The following is a 24,937-nucleotide window of genomic DNA, read 5'->3' on the forward strand; positions in this document are numbered from 1 at the left end:
CTTCACATGCCCACTACACCATGGGCTTTCTCCTTCCCTTCTAATACAACACAGGTACTCCCTCGTCATTGAAATCCACGAAAATTGCCTTTTTTTTTTTTTTTTTTTTTTTTTTTTTCTCTCTCCAGAGTTCCAATCTTTGCCATCAATCCGACATGTATGTGTGTATGTGTTTACCTAGTTGTATTTTGCAGGAGAGCTATGCTCATAGTGACCTGCAGTTGTATCTTTCCACATCCAGTTTTTTCTTAAAATCACGTATAGTTTTAGCCCTCACTGTTTCCTCATTCAATTTGTTCCAGTTATCTATTACTCTGGATTTTTTTTTTTTTTTCTCCAGATCTCTTCTGTAACTGTCTTAACATTCTTCTCGTGTCCTCTTGTATTTCTTGTGTGTCCCAATTTGGTAGATCATCTCTATCAAGAATTTCCATCCCTTTCATAATTCTGTAGATGGTTATCAAATCACCTCTTCTTTGTTCTAGGGTTGATAAGTTTAGTTTGTCCAATCTTTGTTCATATACCAAATTGCAAAGTGTTGGTGCCATCTTTGTCAAATTCCTTTTTTTTTTTTTTTTTCCTCTTCTTCTAGGTGTCCATAGAGACACTTCATATTCCAATTTTGGTCTTACCAGTGTAACTAGTACCATTTCCTCATCCAGGTAGTCAAAGGCCACTTTCATTGATCTTATTAAGTTATAAGTTTCCCCAGCTATTTTGTTAACATGTTTGTCTGGTGTCATGTCGTTTGAGATAATTACTCCTAGGTCCCTTTCTGAGTTTACTTTTATAACTTCCTTTGTACCAATTTTATATTGACCTGAGATTCTATTTTTGCTTTCTCCAAATTCCATTATACTACATTTCTTAATGTTGAAATTTACTTTGTTCTTTTTACTCCAATCCCAGACGTTGTCCAGGTCTTCTTGAAAAGATTTGCAAGCCTCTTCTCTACTTACTCTCTTCAATAGTTTTTCATCCTCAAAAGAAGTTCCTATAACATTCTACGCCTTCATCCATGTCGTTTATATAAACAGCAAACATTATCAGAGCCAATATTTACCCAACTTGAGTTCTTTTCTCTAAGTACCACCCTCATTTTTATTCCGTTCAAGAAATCTTTCATCCATTCCAATAATTTTCCTTGTATTACACTTATTGTATTATACAGGAAGGGGAGCTATACTCGTGGTGACCCATTTTTGTATCTCGCAAGATCAAGTTTGTTCTTAAATTCTTGTATTGTGTTTGCACACACTAATTTTTCATCCAGTTTGTTCCATATATCTATCACTCTGTGTGGGAAGCTGTTCTTTTTCAGGTCTATTCTGTAGCTTTGAGTTTCATTGCATGTCCTCTTGTTTTTCCTCTGTCCCACTTTAATATCCTCTCTATCAAGGCATTCTTTTCTTTTCATAATTCTGTAGATGGAGGGAGGAGGGTGGAGGGGAGTGGAATACATAGGAAATGGAATGGGTGGGAGTGGTTTCTATGCCTTTTTCTTTTTGGCTACCCCCCATGTAGGGGGAAAAAGCCTTTGGTATGTATGTAGATGGTTAGTAGGTCCCCTCATTCTCTTCTTTGTTCCAAGGTCACCAATTCCAGTTTGGCCAGTCATTATTCATATGTCAGGTTCGAGTGTTGGGGCCATCTTTATCGTTGCTCTTTGTATTCTTTCTAATTTTCTTATATTTTTTGTACTGGGTGACCATATCAGCACTGCATTTTCCAGTTTTGGCCATGTCAGCGTTCATAATATTTTCTTAATCATTTCCTTATCCAGATATTTAAAGGCCACCTTTATTGATCTCAACAAATTGTATGTTTCTCTGACTATTTTATTTATATATTTATCTGGCGACATGTCTTAAGTGATGATTACTCCTAGGTCCCTTTCAGAATTTGCTTTCTTTACTTCTTTTCTATCAGTTTTATACTGTCCAGATATTCTCTTCTTGCTTTAACAAAATTAAATTATACTGCACTTCTTGATGTTGAATTCTACCTCCCATCTCTTGCTCCACTCTGAGACTTTGTTCAGATCACACTGTAACGAGTCACAGGCTGTTTCGGAGTTTATTCTCTTTAATAATTTTGTGTCATCTGTATTTATTTACCTAGTTATTTAACTAGTTGTGTTATACGGGAAGGGAGCTATGCTCGTGGTGATCCGTCTTTGTATCTTTCAGCATCAAGTTTATTCTTAAAATCGTGAATAGTATTTGCACACACTGTTTTTTCATCTAAGTTACCGTATTCCATATATCCAGCATTCTGTGTGGGAAGCTATTCTTTTTCCTATCTCTTCTATAGTTGTCCTTTTTGAGTTTCTTTTCATAACCTCTTTTTTTTTTCCATTGTCATTTTTTAGTAAATCTTTTCTGTCAAGGATTTCCATTCCTCTCATGATTCTGTATATAGTCAGTAGATCACCTCTGTCTCTTCTTTGCTCTAGTGTTGGTAGTTCTAGTTTCGATAATCTGTGTTTGTATGTCAATTTGGAAAGAGCTGGTGCCAACTTTGTTGTTGCTCTCTGTATTCTTTCTAGTTTCCTTATATTTTTTTAGTACTGAGTGTCCATAGTGTTGCTGCATATTCCAGTTTTGGTCTAATCAATGTGACTATTTTTTTTTTTTTTATTTCATTTTTTCATCCAAGTATTCAAATGCCACTTTCATTGACCTTAGTAGGTTGTAAGTTTCACCTACTATTTTGTTTATATGTCTGTCCAGTGTCATGTCATTGCTGATTATCACTTCAAGGTCCCTTTCTGAGTGTACTTTTTTTTTTGTGTGTGTGTGTGTGTATTTACCTAGTTGTATTTACTTAGTTGTATTTTACGGGAAGGGGAGCTATGCTCGTAGTGTCCCGTCTTCATACCTCATTTTATGTAAACTATTTTTAAATTCATGTATTGTTTTTGCACACACTACTTTCTTATCTAACTTGTTCCAACTGTCTATTATTCTGTGAGGAAAGCTGGGTTTTTTTCACATCTCTTCTATAGCTGTCTTTCTTGATTTTCTTTCCGTGCCCTCTTGTATTTCTATCATCCTATTTTATCAGATTCTCTCTATCAATAATTTCTATGCCTTTCATGATTCTGTAAATAGCTATCAAATCTCCTCTCTCTCTTCTTTGCTCTAGTGTCTGTAGTTCAAGTTTTGCTAGTCTCTCTTCATATGACAGTTTTGAGAGTGTTGGTGCCAATTTTGTAATTGCTCTTTGTAATCTTTCAAGTTTTTTTATACATTTTTTTGTACTTGGTGACCACATCGTTGCAGCATATTCCAATCTTGGTCTTATCAGAGTGATTAGAATTTTCTTCACCATTTCTTCATCCAGGTATGTAAATGCCACTTTGATTGTTCTTATTAAATTATAAGTTTCTCCAAAAATCTTTTTATATGTTTCTCAGGTGACATATTATTCATAACAATGACTCCCAGGTCCTTCTCATTTTCTACTTTTTTTATTCCTTCTTCTCCCAATTTATATGATCCTGTTATTCTATTTTTGCTTTTTCCAAATTCCATTATGCTACACTTTTTAGTGTTGAACTCCTTCTCCCACTTCCTACTCCACTCCCATACTTTATTTAGATCACTCTGTAGTGACTCACAATCTTCTTCCGTGTTCACTTTTTTTAATAGTTTTGCATCATCTGCAAAGAAGCTCATATAACTTTCAATTTCTTCATACATATCATTAATATATATAGCAAACATTATTGGGGCCAGAACTGTTCCTTGTGGAACACCGCTTATTACGTCATCCCATCTTGAGTGCTTGTCTGTTATCACTACTCTCATTTTTCTTTCTAGCAAAAAGTCTTCCATCCATTTAAGCAGTTTGCCCTGTATTCCTCCTTCAGTTTCTAATTTCTTAAGCAACTTCTTATGTGGTACTTTGTCAAAGGCTTTTTTTAGGTCAAGAAATGCACAATCAGCCCATCCATCTCTTGTATTATATCTATTAGCCTTGAATAGAAACATACTAAATTAGTGACGCATTATCATCCTTGTCTGAATCCAAATTGCCTTGGATTAAGCACGCTGTTTTTTTTTTCTTCTAAATATTTTACCCATTTACTTTTGATAATTCTTTCACAAATTTTTGCTATTGTACTTGTTAGAGAGACTGGTCTATAGTTGGTAGGGTCTTCTTTATTGCCTCGTTTATATATAGGTACTATATTTGCTTTTTTCCAATCTTCTGGAACTTTTCCTTCTTTCAAGGAACTATTTATTATGCTATGTATTTTGTCTGGCAGTTCATTTCTGCATTCTTTCAAAATCCAGTTTGCTATTTCGTCTGGTCCATGCGATTTTCTAACATCAAGATTACTCGAGTGTTTCATTATTTCATTCTTAGTTACTTCTATTTCTTTCATAGGGGGAACTTTCTCTTTCCATTCGATCTCTTCCGGTTGTATATTCTCCCTTGTGAACACTGATTTAAAATGCTTGTTCATAATTTTCACCATTTCTATTTCCTCTGTGTATTCAACTCCTCCTTGTCTTAATTTCTCCAAGTCTTGTTTGTTTTTCAGTTGTTTACAAATCTGTAGAATAGTTTTGGTTGATCTTTACATTTTTCTATGACATCTTTTTCATATTTTCTCTTTTCCTCTCTGCACGCTTGTACATATTCATTTCTATAACAAGTATATATTTTCCATTTTTCAGGTCTTTTGTATTTCTTCCATTTGGTCCAAGCTATGTCTCTTTTTGTCTTTTAACACTCTACAACTTTTGTTGTACCAGCACTTTACATATTCTTTTTCTTGTTTTTGTCTTGGGACATACTTTTCCACTCCTTTTTTGTAAATTTTGTCAAAATATTCCATTTCTCTTCTACTGTTGTATCTTCTTTGTGTATTCTTTCCCAGTTTTCATTTTGGAAGAATTCCCTTATTTGATCAAAATTTGTTTTTTCATACATCAATCTTCCTTTTCTATATTGTTCATTTCTTTTCATGTATTTTTTTCTCATTTAGTTCTAGTTCTATCAATATGTGGTCACTTTTACTTATTGGTGCCTGGTATTCTATCTTTTCCACAATTTCAGGTTCTGATGTAATTATTAGGTCTAGTCTCGATGGTTCTTCATTTCTATACCTAGTATTCTCCTGGATCCATTGTGTCATTGTGTGGTCAATAATCATCTCAAGTAGAACATTTCCCCATGAGTCTTCTCCACCCTTTACTGTCATTTCTTCCCAGCAGATTTCTTTGCAATTAAAGTCGCCCATCATAACTATTCTTCCTCCATCTTCCATTATCTTGTTTAGTGTTATTCTTGTGTCTTCTAACATACTTTTATGTTCACTCTCTTCCCACGAGGCTGTTTTTGGGGGCACATAGTTTATTACAAACTTTCTGCTCTTCCTATCTCTGTCTTCTACTTCTATCATAATCATCTCTACTCTGTTCTTTCCATATGTGATATTCTTCACGTTTATATCCTTCTTAGTCAGGAACATAACTCCATCCCCTTGTTTTATCTCTCTGTTTCTAATCCAATAATTATATGCATTGTGTCCTATGCTGTTGGGTGGTAGTGGACCTTTTAATTTTGTCTCAACAATTCCCATTATGTCCGGATCATTTTCCTTCAGTTCAGTTCATTTAGTCCTGTTATTAATCCATCTATATTTGTGTAGGATACTCTTAACTTTGTTATTTCCATTGTATTCTCTGATTCTTTTTTTGTTCTCTGTTATGGTCCATTTCCTCAATTTCATATTCACTACTCTCCAGTAGAATTCTTCTTTTTCTGACTCCATTCTGGTCTCGTTTTTTTCTGTAGCTTCTTTCCTTTTCATTTTTTCTTCCTCTCTCTCCTCTTTATTCATTTCTCTTTTTATCCATACTTTTTTATAATGTTCACTTGCTGCTAGCTTCCCTGTTTTTGCTAAGATATTCTCTGCTGTTGTTCGTGATCTGAATTTAATCTTAATTGGTCTGGTCTTATCTGTACTATACTTTCCGAGTCTAAACTTCTCTTCAATTTGTTTCATGATTTCAGGTTCATCTTCCTGAACTAATTCTAGTAATCTGCTTACTTTTTCATTTTCCTCCTTGATTCTTGTGGTTCTATCTGGGTTATGTTTCTCTTCCATTCCTAATATAATTATACATTTCTTTTTATCTGCTAAGTCTCTTACAATATTCTCCTTCCGTCTCATCACTTTGATAACTGAGTCTTCAGTTTGTTCTTTCATTTGCAGTTTAATTATATCAGTAAATGCAACTTTACTATTTTCCTGTATCTTCCACCCCTGTGCCTCTTTTGCTATGGCCTCTTTATTGTCTTTATTGTTCCTTTTTAATTCTTCGTTCTCCTCTTTTACTTCTCGTAACTGTCTTTTTAGTTCTTTTCTTTCATCAGTTAAGTTTTTGTTCGCCTTCTCTAGCTCTTCCAATCTTTCAACCCTTTCCGCAATTTTTGACATTCTACCGAACCTAATCTCCCAATGTTCGGTCATTTGTTCAAGTTTTCCCTGCAGTTTTGCCAGTTGGGGCACTAAATTGCTCTGGCCCGCGCTTGTTTACATGGCGTCTGGCTGCCTGGACCAAGTCCTCTCCTTCCTCATTTCCTTCCATTTCCCTCAGTAATCCCTCCCCTTCTCCCTTTTCCTCACTTTCCCACTACACCACGAGCAATCCCCTTCCCTGCAAATACAATAGGTACTTCCTTTGTGTTGAGATCCACGAATATTTCACTTTTTCTCCAGGACGTCAATCCTCGCCGTCTGTCCGACGTAAGTGTGTGTGTGTATTTTACCTAGTGTTCCGTCTATGTATCTCTCCATATCTAGTTTGCTCTTAAATTCTTGTATTGTTCATGCACACATTGTTCTTTTGTCTAATATATTCCATACATCCATCACAATATGGGAAAGCTGTTCTTTTTCAGGTCTCTTCTATAATTGTCCTTTTTGAGCTTCTTTCCATGTCTTGTGTTTCTCTTATCTTCTCTTTTCTATCAAGGACTTCCATGCCTTTCATAATTCTGTAGATGGTCAACATGTCACCTTCTTTGTTCCAGAGTCTGTAATTCCAAATTTAACAACCTTCATATGAGAGTTTTGATAGTTCTGGGGCCATCTTTGTGGCTGGTCTCTGGATTCTCTCAATCTTCTTTATATTCTTTTTTGTACTGGGTGACCATAATGTTGCTGCATACTCCAATTTAGGCCTTTTCAAGGAGACTAGCATTTTCTTTACTATTTCTTCATCCAGGTAGTTTGTATTTACCTACCGTTTATACTTGCATATAGGTCGCACTTTTTTTAACTAAATATTTCACCAAAATCAGGGGTGTGACCTATCCACTCGACATTAATGAGGGACAGTACTACTCTGTCACCGAAGTTGCAACAATTGGCAATTTCAATCTGACAATGACACAGAATTTCAATGGTGTTCGCACAAAATGCATCGGAAAGCTCTTCAAGCCTTTTCTATGCATAAAATATATATATATACAGTGAACCCCTGCTACTTTGTGGTTCAACTATTGTGGATTCACGACTTTGCGGATTTTAAAATATTTATATGTAAAATATATTGCGGAATTTCCGGAAAATTGTAGAAAATTTGCGATATATGAACACCTAAAATTTTTCATTAAATCCATTAAGATTTTAATGAATATTATTTTCTAGTCTAGGAACAACAAAACAAGCGTAAAATAACAAAAAAACATATGCATGACAAAAAAATAAATCTAGAATGCGATGTGCATACAGTACCTGTGTATCCTGTTGTTGAGAAAACACAAAGTGTGCCATCTCAGTGACGAAGTGTGTTGTAAGACAGGCTGTGATTGGTGCAATGGAGAGAGCTTTCTATTTTCTAATCTGGCATGTGATTGGTGCTTTGACTGATGCTCAGATCAGCAGCATCTTCCCTTGTCTCTCTCATGTGGCCATTTCGCTTCAAGCTTTCTCGCTGAGCAGTTTACTATACCACTTTATACTGTGCTGTTTTTTTTTTTTTTTTTTGCAAACTTTGTGATTTCATCCCCTCCAATGGCTCCCAAATGTGCTGCTTCTTCCAAGGCTGGTACTGAGCCTAAACGCAAAGCATGATAACGATCGCTGAGAAGGTGAAACTTCTGGATATGTTGAAGGGAGTACTTTTGCTGCTGTACCCCGTCATTTTAGCATGAACGAGTCCAATGTTTGCTACATTAAGAAGGACGAGGCTAACATTTTGCTACATTAAGAAGGACGAGGCTAACATTAGGAAGACGGCTGCCATCACCTTTAATAAGTAGGCAAAGAGAGTTGTTACAGCTTGTAATAAAACTATCATCCATATGGAAGCTGCTTTGGCCATATGGATAGCTGACTGCCAAAAGAAGAACATAGCTTTGGATACGAACATCATCCAAACAAAGGCTAGGAGCCTGTACAAGACTTTCGCCACTAAAGAACCTGAGGATGACAATGGCAACCACGAAGAAGAGGAAGAAGATGAAGACGACATAGAAGATCCGCAACCAGGGACGTCCAGTGATTTACAACCTAAAAAAAGTCCTTTTTTTTTCTGCTAGCAAAGGGTGGTTTGCTAAGTTTCAGAAATGCTTTGGGCTAAAAAGTGTTTCCCTGCATGGCGAGGCTGCTTCTGCTGACACGAGCGCTGCTGAAACATACGTGAATGAAACTTTCAAAAATATTATCTCTGAAGGTGGATATAAGCCCAAACAACTTTTTGATATGGACAACACAGGCTTTTTTTGGAAAAGAATGCCGTCGCAAACTTTCCTGTTCAAAGAGGAAGCAAAAGCCTTGTGAGGTGTGGCAATGCTGCGGGATTTTTGTTAAAGCCAGGACTTATTTACAAGTCTAAAAACCCAAGGGCTTTAAAAAACAAAAACAAGATTCTGCTACCCATGTATTGGATGCACAATTCAAAGATGTGGATAACGAAGATGCTGACCTTCAACTGGTTCCTCCAGTGTTTTATCCCGCAAGTCAAGGTGTATCTATTAGAGAAGGGCTTGCCATTCGAAATCCTTCTCCTTATGGATAACGCGGGTGGCCACGCCACTGATCTGTTGCATGAGGGCATTCAGATTGAGTTCCTGCTGCCCAACACTACATCACTTAGCCAATGGACCAGGGGGTTATCGGGATGTTCAAGGCCCTATACTTGAGGAATGTCCTGGCGAACCTGGTTGTTTCTGTGGATGCCACCCAAGAAGACGAAGACGAAAATTTTAACTTGAAGGCATACTGGTGGCATTACACAATTGCTATGTGCCTTCAAAATATCCAGAAGGCATTGCAAGAAATGAAGCCTGCCACCATTAACGCGAGCTGGAAGAAGTTGTGGCCCGAGGTTATTTACAATGACAAGGGATTTACACCTGCCGAAGTCCAACACTCCGCAGTACAGAAAGCTTTGCAGTTGGCTACAATCATTGGAGGTGATGGCTTTGTAGACGTGACCATGGGAGACATCGACGAGTTATTAGACTGCTACTCATAGCTGCTAACAGACGCAGACCTCGAAGACTTGACGAAGTTGGCCAGCGAAGAAGAAGAAACGGAAAAAGTTGTCAACCAAACTGGCTTGACTTTGGAACAGCTGGCCAAGCTCTGCAACCTGGCTAAAGAATTGAAAGAGGGGTCACACACAGGAATGGGACAATGATATGGTTTGTTTTGTGCAACTTTGCAACAAGGTTGACGAAGTCATGAATCTCTACAAGATGCTCTTTGAACGGAAAAAGAAGCAGTGGCAGCAACTTCCTATCACAATGTTTTTGCAGCCTCGCAAAAAAGAGCCAGTTCCTGCTGCTACTACTACAGTTGCACCTTCGGAAGAAGTGGAAGAGGTGTCCCAGGAAGGGCACCACCGTCTGAAGAGATGTAAAATACAATCATTGGCTGCACAGTAGAAGTCATCATCAGCTTTATCATCATCATTTCTACTGCACAGCAAATTCATCACCATCATCATTCAAATTTTACTTCAACTTCTTTCGTGTCGAGTACAGTAACAATATTTTTTTTAATCATAAGTGGATGGGGGGTGAGGAAGTATGTATGAGAAAAGATTTGACACAGCCCAAAGGGATTTCTCCCAGTCTTCTCCTTTTCTGCATGAGGGGACGGAGAGGTGGGGTCGCCAAATTTATGAAGCGGCCTTGCTGTGGATGTGCTGTGTCTTGCGACACTGCTTCTGACCCAGGGCAATGGACAGGATGCAGGGATGACCCGTCATCCAGGAGGTGCCAAGATAAGAGGGAGGGAGGAGGGTGGAGGGGAGTGGAATATGTAGGGAATGGAATGGGTGGGAGTGGTTTCTATGCCTTTTTTTGGCTACCCGCCCATGTAAGGAGGAAAAAGCCTTTCGTATGTATGTAATTATAAGTGTTATTACTTAACAGTTGTACTGTAATGGGTGGGTTGTTAACAGTACAGGGAGGGTTTTAAAAGTCCAAATACACATTAAATAGATACTGTAAATATGGTGTCCCTACTCCACAGAAATTCAGTTATCACGGCCGGTCTCGGAACCAACCTACTGTGATAAATGAGGGATCACTGTATGTCAAAGGTTCCTACTGACTTGCATGTTTAAACTGAATTATTGCTGCTAGAAAATCATATATCAATTACAATAAAATCATAAAGTATTCTCTTTTCCAACTCTTTCACATGTTATAGTCTTTATAAGCAGTGAGACCTTGACCCTTTGTTTACCGTACGTTACCATATATAACCTGTTTCACTCGTGGCTGCGTTTCTATGATATGTGTGCAAATTATGTTTTCGTAGTATAACATAACATCCCGTAACGTATCTTAAATAAATTTATGATTTTCATAAAGAAAAATTATTTCCTAAACTTCCATTTGGCCTACCATACTGTTAGATCTACAGTAGATCGCATGGAGTTTTAGGCCTAATAGCTGCAAACCCCAATCATGAGTACCGGTAAGAGAAAGAGCTATGAAATAGGTTTTAAGCTGAAAGAACATGGAAACAGATCTGCAGAAAGGGAGTTTGGGGTTTCAGAAAAGGTAGTGACGGGATGGAGAAAGCAGAAAGATCAGCTTAAAGAAATGCCGAAATCCAAGAGAGCAGCAAGGTTTTCAGTATCTCCATACCAAAGTCTTGAAAAAGAATTGTTTGATTGGGTTGTAGACCTTAGAAATAATGGCCTTATTGTGATTTTTTTTTTTTTTTTTTTTTTTTTTTTTTTTTTTTTTTTTTTTTTTTTTTTTTCAAATTGACTATAACGTTTTTTATGCTAGTGCATTTGTTGACGATTATAGTTTTAGGACGTATCCGTTGTTTATATAAGTTTGTATTATGTGCACGCATAAGTCGGACAATCTACATGTGTTCTGATATTAAAATTTTGTGAGTAAAGTTTTGAAATAAAGGTAAATATCTGATCATTTTTATGTTTGAATGGGTCTTGTAAATCGCCAGATTATAGTGCGACCTATCCACGGGTCAACCACAAATAACCACTTTGACAACCACAAACTAGCAGTGTGACCTATCCACTGGTGCAACCTATACATGAATATATGTGGTAGTTATATTATACAGTAAGGGAGCTGTGCTCATTGTGACCCATCTTTGTTTCTCTCAGCACATACCATTTTTTTGTCCAATTTGTTCCAGATATCTATCACTGTGTGTGGAAAACTATTCTTTTTCAGATCTCTTCTATAACTGTCTTTTTTGAGTTTCTTTCATGTCCTCTTGTTTTTCTTCTGTCCTACTTTAATAATCTTCTCTATCAAGGACTTCCATACCTTTCATGATTCTGTAAATGGCCAGGGTTGTTAGTTCCAGGGTTGTTAGTTCCAGTTTGGACAATCTTTGTTCGTATGTAAATTTTGAAAGTGTTGGTGCCATCTTTGTTGTTGCTCCCTGGATTCTTTCTAATTTCTTTATATTCTTTTTTGTGTTGGGTGTCCATACTGTCACAGCATACATCTTGGTCTCAACAGCATGACTGATATGACCAAGATTGACACCCAGTACCAAAAAGAATATAAAAAAATTAGAATACAAAGAGCAATAACAAAACTGGCACCAACTCTTTCCAAAATGACATATGAACAAAGTCTGTCCAAATTAAAATTACCAACTCTGGTAACTGGTAGAATTATGAAAAGAATGGAAATCTTGGATAAGAATGATTTATTGAAATTGGATAATGGAAAAACAAGAGGAGACGAAAAGGAACTCAAAAAGGATAATTACAGAAGAGATCTGACAAATAATAGCTTCCCACACAGAGTGATAGATACCTGGAACAAATTAGACAAAGAAATAGTGTGTGCAAACACTATTCAAGATTTAAAAAAAAAGCTTGATGCTGAAAGATACAAAGACGGGTCACCATGAGCATAGCTCCCTTCCTGTATAATACAACTAGGTAAATACAGGGATAGGCTAAGAACATCAAGAAGTGCATTATAATTGAATTTGGAAAAAGCAAGAAGAGAATATCTGGACAGTATAAAATTGATGGAAAAAAAAAAAGTAAAAAAAAGTAAAAAAAGTAAATTCTGAAAGGGACCTAGGAGTAATCATCATTTCTTCATCCAAATAGCCAGATAAACATATAAATAAGATAGTTTAAGAAACATACAACTTGTTGGGATCAATAAAGATGGCCTTTAAATACCTGAATAAGGAAATGATTAAGAAAATATTACAAACACTGATAAGGCCAAAACTGGAATATGCATCACTGATATGGTCACCCAGTACAAAAAAGAATACAAAGAGCAACTACAAAGATGGCCCCAACACTTTCAAACCTGACATATGAACAAAGACTGGCCGAACTGAAATTGCCGACCCTGGAACAAAGACTGGCCGAACTGAAATTGCCGACCCTGGAACAAAGAAGAGAACGAGGGGACCTACTAACCATCTACAGAATTATGAAAGGAAAAGAATGCCTTGATATAGAGGAATTATTAAAGTGGGACAGGAAAAACAAAAGGACATGCAATGAAACTCAAAAAGGATAACTACAGAAGAGACCTGAAAAAGAACAGCTTCCCACACAGTAATAGATATATTGAACAAATTGGATGAAAAAATAGTGTGTGGAAACACAATACAAGAATTTAAGAACAAACTTGATCTTGCAAGATACAAAAACGGGTCACCACGAGCATAGCTCCCCTTCATGTATAATACAACTAGGTAAATACATACATACATTAATAAGACCAAAACTGGAATACGCAGCGACACTATGGACACCCAGTACTAAAAAAAAATTTAAAGAAATTAGAAAGAATACAGAGAGCAACAACAAAGTTGGCACCAGCTCTTTCCAAATTAACATACAAAGATTATCCAAATTAGAACTACCTACACTGGAGCAGAGAAGAGAAAGAGGTGATCTACTGACTATAGAATCATAAAAGGAATGGAAATCCTTGATAGGAAGGATTTACTAAAAGGAGACGATGGAAAAACAAGAGGACACGAAAAGAAACTCAAAAAAGGATAACTATAGAAAAGATTAGAAAAAAAGATTGCTTCCTACAAAGAGTGCTGGATATCTGGAATAATCTAGATATAGAAACAGTGTGTGCAAACACAATTCAAGATTTTAAGAAAAAAATTGATATTGAAAGATACAAAGACACCACGTGCATAGCTCCCTTCCTGTATAATACAACTAGGTAAATACACACACACACACACGAATAAAAAAAAATAGAAAATGAGAAGGACCTGGGAGTCATTGTTATGAATATGGCACCTGAGAAACATATAAATAAGATTTTTGGAGAAACTTATAATTTAATAAGAACAATCAAAGTGGCATTTACATACCTGGATGAAGAAATGGTGAAGAAAATTCTAATCACTCTGATAAGACCAAGATTGGAATATGCAGCAATGATATGGTCACCCAGTACAAAAAATGTATAAAAAGACTTGAAAGAATCCAAAGAGCAATTACAAAATTGGCACCAACACTCTCAAAACTATCATATGAAGAGAGACTAGCAAAACTTGAACTACAGACACTAGAGCAAAGAAGAGAGGAGATTTGATAGCTATTTACAGAATCATGAAAGGCATAGAAATTATTGATAGAGAGAATCTGATAAAATGGGATGATAGAAATACAAGAGGACACGGAAAGAAAATCAAGAAAGACAGCTATAGAAGAGATGTGAAAAAGAACAGCTTTCCTCACAGTGTAATAGACATTTGGAACAAGTTAGATGAGAAAGTGGTGTGTGCAAAAACAATACCGTATTTTTCCAGCTTAAAATGCGCATCGGGTTATAATGCGCACCCATGCACTTCGTTATCTCAGTACACAGATAGCGCGCACCAATGTATAACGCGCATACCCGATCGCATTTGTCTATAATGCAGTTTTACCTCGGTATTTATATCATGTGAACGAGGTTACATGGAGAAGTCTTTTTCATTGGCTAGAGCCACCGCTGGGAAATCTGTTGATTTGTCACTAAATTAAGTGTCAGTTTAGGGATCAATCAGGACACAACTAAGAAAAAGTCGGAACTACATGTACCAGTACCGTATATGACTCATGTTGTGCATTGGTCCCTTCCTTATTACTTTGTAGCTTAAATAGTTTGTAGGAAATATGATCTAAAAAAAAGTTTATTGAAAGTAAAATATACAGAAAAATTTTGGGATTTTTACAGAAAATGTTCATTTTATATCTTGAGGAAATAATTCGTCTTTGCCTTCTTTTTTTTTTTATTCAATACTGAAACAAACTACAGACGGTTTCGTTTTAGCTTTGAACCTGCAATGACAGTGGTGAAATAGGACAGTCTCTCATCGAGGTGACGTTTAGTTAATATAACTCCCGAAAGAGGGTGTTGTAGTCAGGTGTTTGACACGAGTTTATGAACAGCCGCAACGGAATTTGTACCATACCTAAAGTGAAGCAACAAAGCCAACATAAAAATTCAAACTAGGATGCTGTGAACATGGGCAAATATCATGAATATTGATCATGTTTCATGGTGTTTAGGCCTATTTAAACATGAAAAATAAGATTCGATAGATACCTACCTATACCAAATATTTATATATGGTAGCCCATGCTGGCATATTCTTTCATGTCACCATGGCTGTTCTTCTTGTTCTCACGGAACGTCACGGAGAAGTGTGCCTCCCGACTTTGTGATGGCCAACATCGTCACGTTGTTGTGAAAAAAATTACACGCACAGCCGCAGAATTTCTATCGTAGGCCGTAGATAATGCACACCACCGGATAACACGCACCCCCCATTTTTAGGCCCTTCCAACGGAAAAAAGTCGCGCACTATACGCCGGAAAATACGGTACATAAATTTAAAAATAGTTTAGATAAAATGAGATATGAAGACGGGACACCACGAGCATAGCTCCCCTTGCCGTAAAATACAACTAGGTAAATACACACACACACACAATACTCAAAATGGGAAGAAATGATAAATGGTGTCCCGCAAGGGTCGGTGCTAGCTCAAATAATGTTTGTCATATACAGTCATATAAGATCGAAATCGTGTTAATGGGGAGTTGACTGTATATTAATGACATGGATAAAGGAATGGAATGTTATATGAATTTCTTCACAGATGATGCAAAAATACTAAAAAAAGTAAGAACAGAGGAGGATTGTCAATCATTACAATCAGGCCTGGACAAAATCTGGAAATGGACTAAAAAATGGGAAGTGAACTTCAATATCAAGAAATGTAGTATAATGGAGTTTGGAAAAAGTAAAAACAGAATATCAAAAAATTATAAAATTGGTGAAGAAATAAAAAAAGTGAACTCTGACAGAGACCTTGGAGTAATAATCAGCAAAGACATGACACCGGACAAACATATCAACAAAATAGTTGGAGAAACCTTCAACCTATTAAGGTAAATGAAAATAGCATTTGACTATTTGGAGGAAGAAATGATGAAAAAAAATAGTAGTCACATTAATAAGACCAAAACTGGAATACGCAGCGAAACTGGACACCCAGTACTAAAAAGAATATAAAGAACTTAGAAAGAATACAGAGAGCAACAACAAAGTTGGCACCAGCTCTTTCCAAATTAACATACGAACAAAGATTATCCAAATTGGAATTACCAACACTGGAGCAGAGAAGAGAAAGAGGTGATCTACTGACTATATAGAATCATGAAAGGAATGGAAATCCTTGAAAGGAAGGATTTACTAATAAGTGACAATGGAAAAACAAGATGACAGGAAAAGAAACTCAAAAAGGATAACTATAGAAGAAATCTGAAAAAAAAAGCTTCCCACACAGAATGCTGGATATCTGGAATAATCTAGGTAAAGAAAGTGTGTGCAAACACAATTCAAGATTTTAAGAAAAAACTTGATGCTGAAAGATACAAAGACGGGTCACCACAAGCATACCTCCCTTCCCGTATAATACAACTAGGTAAATACACACACAAACTGGATACTAAAGGAATGTATAGATGAACTAACAGGAAAAATATATAAAATAATTGAATGGTCACTCAAAGAAGGAAAACTACCAGGAGACTGGAAAAATGCCAATGTAGTGCCAATATATAATGGGGGGAAATAAGGAAGATTTAACAAATTATAGACTGGTGTCCCTAACAAGTACAATAGTTAAAATTTGTAAGAGAATCATCAAAGATAGATGGACAAAATATCTGGAGGAGAATAATATATTGAACCCGAGACAATTCTTTCTTTAGTATTTTTGTGTCATCTGCGAAGAAATTTATATAACACTACTCCTTCATCAATGTCATTTATATATATGGCAAACATGATTGGAGCCAATACCGAACCTTGCAGGACACCACTTATCATTTCTTCCCAATTCGAGTATTTGTCTCTACTACCCTTATTTTTCTCCCAGTCAGGAAGTCTTCCATCCGTTCCAATAATTTTCCTTTGATGCCAGCTATTGATTCTATTTTTCTTATTAGTTTTTTTGTGGTACTTTATCTAGAAAGGCACACTCCATCCATCCGTTGCTTTCTTGTGTTATTTCTATTAGTCTCGAATTGAAGCAGATCAGGTTTGTTGTACATGATCTTCCTTGTCTAAATCCAAATTGATTTGGATTCAGTATATTTTTTTTCTTCCAGATGTTTAACCCATCTACTTTTGATAACTTTTCCACATTTTTTTGCTATTGTGCTTATTAGGGAGACCAATCTGTAGTTTGTTGGATTTTCCTTGTTCCCTCCTTTATAAATTGGTACAATGTTTGCATTTTTCCAGTCCTGTGGTACCTTTCCTTCTTTGAGTGAGTATTTAATTATATTGTATATTTTGTCCGTCAACTCCTCTATGCATTCTTTTAATATCCAATTTGTAATTCCATCCAGACCATGTGATTTTCTGACATCAAGGTTTTTTATTTGGTCACTGATTTCCTTCTGTGTTACATTTATTTCCTTTGGGGGGATATCTCTCTATTCCCTCACAGTTCTGTGATATTTCAATTGTGAATACCAATTTGAAATGATTGTTCATAATTTCAGCCATTTCTACTTCTGTATATTCGTAATTTCCCTGGTGCAGTTTTTCCATTTCTTGTTTGTTTTTTAGTTTATCATTTACATATCTTTAAAATAGTTTAGGTTGTTCCTTGCATTTTTCTATTATATCTCTTTCATAGTTTCTCTTTTCATCTGTGTATTTTTATATAATCATTTCTTGGTTTGATATATGTTTGCCATTTACTTTTTTTTTTTTATCTTATTTTACATCTTTTCCAAGCTTTGTCTCTTTTTATCCTTAGCTAGATAACTAAGAGAAAAAGAGGAGAAAGAAATTGGAAAAGAAATTCTGAAAGAGATAAAAGAGGAAGGGCAATCAAGAAATAGAAGTGCATAGAATGGGACTATAGAGAAAAAAATAGACCACTAGAAATTAAACTAGGATCTCAAATGATAGCAGAAGTACTATCTAAAACACCAAAGTTGGCAAAAAACAAAAATTACAAAAATGTATGGATAAAGAAATGAGTGATGAGGAAAAAGAGAAGGAAAAGACACTAAGAATTGAAGCAAATGAGAAAAGAACAGACTGAAAAGAATGAGTTTTTTGGAGAATACTGGATCTGAGGCTGAGAAAATTGTATATATGAGAAAAGGAAACATAAAAAACAGGTAAAAGGGAAAAATTTAAAATAATGTACACCAACATGGCATGATTTCAGGATTAAATGAACTAAACAACTATCTGGAAAAAGAGAAACCAGATATAATGGGAATTGTGGAGACAAAATTAAAAGGCCCACTACTGCCTAATACTGTGGGACGGGGTTTATATAATTGTTGGGTAAAGAATAGAAGAAACAGGGTGCAGGAGTTATGGTTTTTACTTAGAATGGCTTAAAGGTGACAAAGATAATAGAAGGAAATAATGTGGAGTTCATTATGATCAGCTTGTTATGTGTAGTTGGGAAGGCTTATGGGAGGGTCTTGATTGAGAGGATTATGAGAGGAACAGAGTGAGTTTAGGACAGGTAGGGGTTGCATAAATCAGATTTTTGTGGCAAGACAGATATGTGACAAAACTATAGGAAAAAGTAAGGATGTATTTTGGGCTTTTATGGATTTGGAAAAGGATTATGACAGGGTAGTGGGAGGTTCTGCAGATATATGGGATAGGAGGAAAGCTTTTAGGATATGTCAAGATTTTTTATGAGTAATAGAGCGTGTGCCAGGATTGGAAATGGAGAATGAGTGATTGGGGAAGTTAGTGACAGCTTGGGAAGGTGTGTGAGAGAAGAAAGTTGAAGATAAATGTGGGTAAAAGTAAGGTAATGAGATGTACAAGGGAGAAAGTGACAGCAGACTAGAAGTGAGTATTAATTAAGGGAGAGAGACTGGAGGAAGTGGACAGCTTTAGATACTTGGGTGCAAATGTGGCAGGAAAGAGAGGAGTGGAGGTGGAGGTAGAATGTAGATTGAGAAAAGCAAGTAAATGCCTTGGGGGGATTAAAAAGTGTAATGAGAAATAGACATTTGGGAATGGATGCTAAGAGGAGATTGTATGAAGGAGTGATTGTGCCGACAGCACTGTATGGGGTAGAAACATGGAACATAAGAGAGGAAGAGAGAAGGAGTTTGAATGTATTTACCAAGTTGTTATTTATGGGACAAGAGCTATGCTTGTAGTGACCCATTTTCGTATCTCTCCGCATCCAGTTTACACTTAAAATCTTGTATAGTTTTGGCATTCACTGTTTCCCTGTTTAGTTTGTTCCAGACATCAATCACTCTATGTTGGAAGCTATTCTTTTTCAAATCTCTTCTGTAACTGTCCTTCTTTAGCTTCTCATGTCCTCTTGTTTCTCTTCTGTCCCATGTTAATAAGTCGTCTCTATCAAGAACTTCCATCCTTTTCATAATTCTGTAAATGGTCAACAGATCACCTCTTTCTCTTCTCTGTTCCAGTGTTGATAGATATAATTTATCCAATTTTTGTTTGTCAAATTTGAGAGTGTAGGTGCCATTTTTGTCACTGCTCTTTGAATTCTTTCTAATTTTCATATATTTTTTTTTGTGTTGGGTGCCCATAGTGTTGCAGCATATCAGTGCAACCACTATTTTCTTTACCATTTTTTCATCCATGTAGTCAAAGGCCACTTTCATTGATCTTAATAAGTTAAAAGTCTCTCCATCTAATTTATTAACATGTTTATCAGGTGTCAAGTCACTTGAAATAATCACTCCCAGGTCCCTTTCTGAGTCGACACTTTTGACTTCCTTGGTACCAATTTTATATTGACCCGATATACTATTTTTGCTTTTTCCAAATTCCATTATACTACATTTCTTAATGTTAAATTTCACTTCACACCTCTGACTCCACTCCCATATTTTGTCCAGGTCTTCTTGTAGTGATCTGCAATTTTTTTTCTGTGGTTACTCTCTTGAGTAATTTGACATCATCAGCAAAGAAGTTCATGTAACACTCCAGCTCCCTTCCCATATAATATAACTAGGTAAATACTAGACTATTTTAAATCCAAGTAATCTCCATCCTAGCAAAAGGGTTATAGGCTATATAGGTTAATATGTAGTAATTGCAGGGTTATGTTAAATTTCATTATATCCCTTTCATGTGCATTGCTTGAGTGACTTGAGAAATGGTAAAACAAATATTAATAGAATTTTATGTGAAAACTGAAAACTACAAGTAGATATGTGTAAGAGTAATGTAATTAAGGAAAAGCACCTTGTAAAGACAGTGTCTAATGTTACATTGTGGTTAAAGTTTAACATTTAAGACAGCCCTCACATGAGGCTTCTCCTAACTCTGGTCAGCAGTTGCCTTTCTATTTCAAAAGTTAAGTATTGGTTTGGATGAAGGGATGAAGTAAAAAAAAATAATAATTGATAAGAAAGGTAATCTGAGAGGGATCTCAATGAATAATCAAAATAAGAAAGCTACACCAAGAGGTGGATGAGAGAATGTTGTTATTGGTGAAATAATTGTACTGCAAATATCGTCCAGTTTAAAGCATGCTATGTTTAATGTTTTATATGCTGGCCTGGCTATTTTACTTCATGAGATCTTGGCAGATTTTTTCATTTTGTTGTTAGAAAAAAATATTAATTATTTTACATGTAAACTTAGTACCACTAAATAGGATCAGTGATGCAAATGTATGATTGGAATATTTTGAACATTCCTAATTTGATAGTATGCAGACTGTATGTACATACTCTTTGTATATAAATTATTTTGTTGACAGCTTTATATAATCTCAGGTCTGCTTTCATATAGGCTAAGATCAATAATATGAACAGTCAATTAAAATGCCAATTTCTTTTTATTTATTTTTATCCCAACCACTTTTATTTATTTGTTTATATATATACACACATTTATAAGTATATATGGACTGACATTGGGTACCTGCACAACGTGGTCCTATGAGAAGGATGTGAAAAAGAGTCATCTCTCACCCAGTCAACTTCCTCACTTCCATTTGGTCTAAGATATCTCTTTATCAGTTTTTGCTGTATTTTCTCCACCATGAAACACAAGGAACACTGACAACTGCTCCCTCTTAATTCTTTCAACCATTGACAGAAATAGTTCATACTAATACACTGTACATACTACAAGGTTTCTTCCCAGAGAGATCTACAGTAGGGTCCAAAAACTATCACCAGCTGTTTTTGTAGCCATGGGTTTACAGTGAACGAAACTCAAGGCAACAATTGAATTTAAAATGTTAGCTCAGTGGATACCATGTCAAACTCATGAGCAGGTGGTCATGAGTTCAATTCCTGGAACCTGCTACATGCTTCTTGTGTTGGTTCCTGACAGCCTTGGCCAGGTGGGAAGGCGATCCAAACAGTGGCCTGAAAAAAACCCAACAGCTTCCTGCAACTGACAGGAGTTTCTTATTTCCTACTTTGTGGGAGTAGAATGGTGAGTAGTGATGGTAATATGGATGGTAGTGATGGCATGTTGTTGCAGCCTGAAGATACTCCTATTTCACCCTGTCTTCTCTTTTTCACATGATGGGGACAAGTAAGGAAAGTCACCATGTAAATGAAGCAATCTTGCTGTGGTTTTACTGTGTCTTGCTGCATTGGTTCTGAGCTGAGCAGTGGGCAGGAGATAGTGATGGCCCTTGATCCACAAGGAACTAAGATTGTGAGGGAAACAATGAGTAGTGGATGGAAGTGGATTGGGTGGGGGGGAGGGGATGGCTGGTTACCTAAGGGAGGACAAGCCCTTGGTATATAGATATATAGAATGATAGTAATGGTGGTTGAATTTGAGCATAATTAGAGATTGTAAGGAATCTTTGAGGCTGTAAGTCTCCTGCAAGAGACATCTAGGACAAGGTCAGTTAATTGATTGAATGGTAATGATAATGGAAACAGCTGTGGTACCCTTCTTCCTTTGAGGCTAGAGGTGGCATGATTACAGTGTTTAGATCAGTGAAAGGAGTAAAATCGACAGAAAATCTGATCTGGGAGGGAAGAGCATCAATAGGCTCTCCTCTTTTTTGATATGCTCAGTGGAGTAGTTGGTAGAGTGGAAGGCTAGCATTATGTTGGGCCTTGGATCAAGCCCCACAACAGCCAAGTTGATTATTTGAAAGACGTCACTGTAATGATTATAATTTATTCTATATTATTTGTTTTTGTTTTGTTATCCTTTGTCTGTCTGATTTTCATTTATTAGTTATATGTCAATTTATTATTATTTACTATTTACCTGTTTGTTTATTATTTAACTATACATATGCATTTATGTATTTTATTTGTTATTTACATTATTATAGTTTTTATTTATTATTTTATTGATTTTTTTTTTTTTGCATCCGACCTAGATATGGACCAAAAGGTCTCCTGTCGGCATGCTCCGCCTTTGTAATGAGTGATTTGTTCCATGAGGAGATGGACAGATGTTAATGGAAATGAAGGTGGTAAGTGGAAGATAGAATATTTCAAGTTGTTGAATTAGAGAAGGATAGGGAGGTTTTTGCCATGGCAGTGGGAGTTGCCAGGAGAATGACTGACTGTGATGGGAGAATGATAAGGCTTTAGCAAAAGAGAAGATGAAATAGGCAGTGACTGAGATCAAAGCTGTAAACTGAGGTTAGAGGGTTTTCATTTAGTATGTCTGATAAAGGGAATAGTAGTTATATTGGAGTGGCTTATGAGATTGTTTAATGCATGTCTAAGGAAAGAAAGTTTACCACCAAATTGGAGGAATGTATGTTTACTTTCAATATATAAGGAAGAAGGGGACAGGTATGATATAGGATATAGAGGGGAAAGTGTTGAGGGTGGTCAAAAGTTATTACATGAGTAGTAGAGCTCATGTGAGGATTAAGAATTGAGAAAGTGAATAGTTTGAAGTAAAGGTAGGGCTGTGCCAGGGTTCTGTAATGTCACCATGGTTATGCAGTATTTATGTGGATGGGATAGTAAGGAGACTGTAAGAGTGGTAGGTAGGGGTTTGGAGTGCGAGTGAAGTGGGATGTGACCCAATTTATGGATAATACTGTGCTTGTGGGTAAGTCTGAGTATAGGCTGAATCAGATAGTAGCAGAAGCTGAAAGTAAATTTGGGCAAAAGTAAGATGTGCAAGGAGTGATGATGGTGGCAGGTTGGATGTGAATATGAAGGACAATAAGTTAGAGGAAGTGGAGAGATTTCAGTATTAAGGTTTGCATGAGGCACTGAATGGAGTAGAGGTGCATGCAAATTTTAAAGGAGGCAGGTAGTGTCTGAGAAATGAAAAGGTGTTATGAGAAATAGGTATCTTAGGATGAATGGAAAGAGAAGGTCATATGGGAGTGATTGTACCGACAGTAATGTATGGAGCAGACTTGAAATTTGAGAGGCAAAAAGGCTGCCTTAACATGCTTTAGAGGAAGTGGTTGTAGAATATAGTTGATATAAGGATGAATACAGTGAGAAATGTGGAGATGAGGCTAAGAATGGGGGGTGGAGATTTGACATGGTAGATAGAAGAATCCTGTGGTGATATGGGCATATGGAAAGAATGGGTTAGGGAAAACTAGCAAAAAAAAGTGTGGAAAGCAGAGTTGGATGGAGTGAACTTGATAGGAAGACTTAGAAGGAGATGGATGTATGAGGTGAAGGGTGCATTGGATGCTAGAGGTAGTTTGCTGAACTTGGAAGAGGTATAAAGAGCACTGGATGCAAGAGATAGTCTGTTGAGTAAGGAAGACAATAACAAAGATAAATGAATGAAGAGAGGTAAATGAATGAAGAAATGAAGCAATCTAAAAAGAATTTTGTGTGCTCTCAAAAATTTTCAAATGGACAAAGGTGGGGGTGAGTGCTGTGGAGGCAATGTATTTTACTGCAGTGCCTTTGACCTGGGTGGTATGGCATCCACAAGGTGTTGAGATGGGAGTGGTAATGAACAGGTTTTGGAAGGGTGTGGAGTGACTGCACTTTTACTCAACCACACTACTTATGAGGGAGGACAGACCTTTGATATACAGATGTAAACAGAAGTGGAAGTGAAATCTCATGGAGTAATGTGTTGTGATGGGAAATACAACAAATGGGTTATGGGGATAACAAAATTAAGAAGGGTGACACACCTGCAAGGTTGGATTTGCTGCCTACCAAAGAAACTCATGTAATTTTTTTTTTTTTTTTTTTTTTTTTTTTCTTCTTCTCTCTCCAATGTGGAGTCCACAAGGTACAAATGAGTATATTTTGGAAGGCAGCTCATAGGTTGAAAAAAAAAAAAAAAATTAAATTGATCATTAAACATAGGGTTTTACTGTGTATGTAATTAAAATGTGCACTAAAAATGATGTGTACAATGTTGGGTATGCTGTTGCATTTCATTGTGTATGTAACTGAAATATACACTAACAGAGGTGTGTAGCTGCATTGATCAAAAGCTGATGGCCTACAGTACAAAGAAGACCTACCCCCTAACATTTTCAGGTTCCACTTTTTTCTTCTTCCTCTTCCAAATAGTGTTGTTTTAGTGATTTTGGCAGTTTAGAGGAGGTCCAATTTATTTAGGAGCCTTCCATGAATGTTGGAGGTCAAGTATACATGAAATAAGAAAAGGCACAAATACACAAACATAACACTAATCTTACTTTGCCGAAACATGGACTTAGGATTTATGAGTGTTGCTCTGTACTGTACACATATATACATACATACATACATATACCAAAGGCTTTTTCCCCCTTACACGGGGAGTAGCCAAAAAGAAAAAGACATAGAAATCACGCTCACCCATTTCATTTCCCATATATTCCACTCCCCTCCATCCTCCTCCCTCCCTCCTATCTTGGCACCTCCTGGATGACGGGTCATCCCTGCATCCTGTCCATTGCCCTGGATCAGAAGCAGTGTCGCAAGACACAGCAAGGCCACTTCATAAATTCGGCGACCCCCCC

At 36.5% G+C, this 24,937-nt stretch overlaps 1 protein-coding gene across 5 annotated transcripts in view; it reads left to right on the plus strand.

Moving 5' to 3' along the window:
* LOC143032334 (uncharacterized) overlaps window positions 1–24,937 on the plus strand; it is a 173,955-nt gene that overhangs the window by 138,054 nt on the left and 10,964 nt on the right. For 3 of the 5 annotated variants that reach the window (XM_076196894.1, XM_076196890.1, XM_076196891.1), the window contains one exon: window positions 22,364–22,459. The exons of the other annotated variants lie outside the window; for them this stretch is intronic. In XM_076196894.1, coding sequence (XP_076053009.1) covers window positions 22,364–22,414 — 51 coding nt within the window. In that variant the 3' untranslated portion in view covers window positions 22,415–22,459. The remainder of the gene's footprint in view (window positions 1–22,363; window positions 22,460–24,937) is intronic. 5 annotated transcript variants of the gene reach the window in all.

This window comes from Oratosquilla oratoria, chromosome 13 (genome assembly GCF_046742065.1).
Source record: "Oratosquilla oratoria isolate Oo_2021 chromosome 13, ASM4674206v1, whole genome shotgun sequence".
NCBI classification, from domain to species: domain Eukaryota; kingdom Metazoa; phylum Arthropoda; class Malacostraca; order Stomatopoda; family Squillidae; genus Oratosquilla; species Oratosquilla oratoria.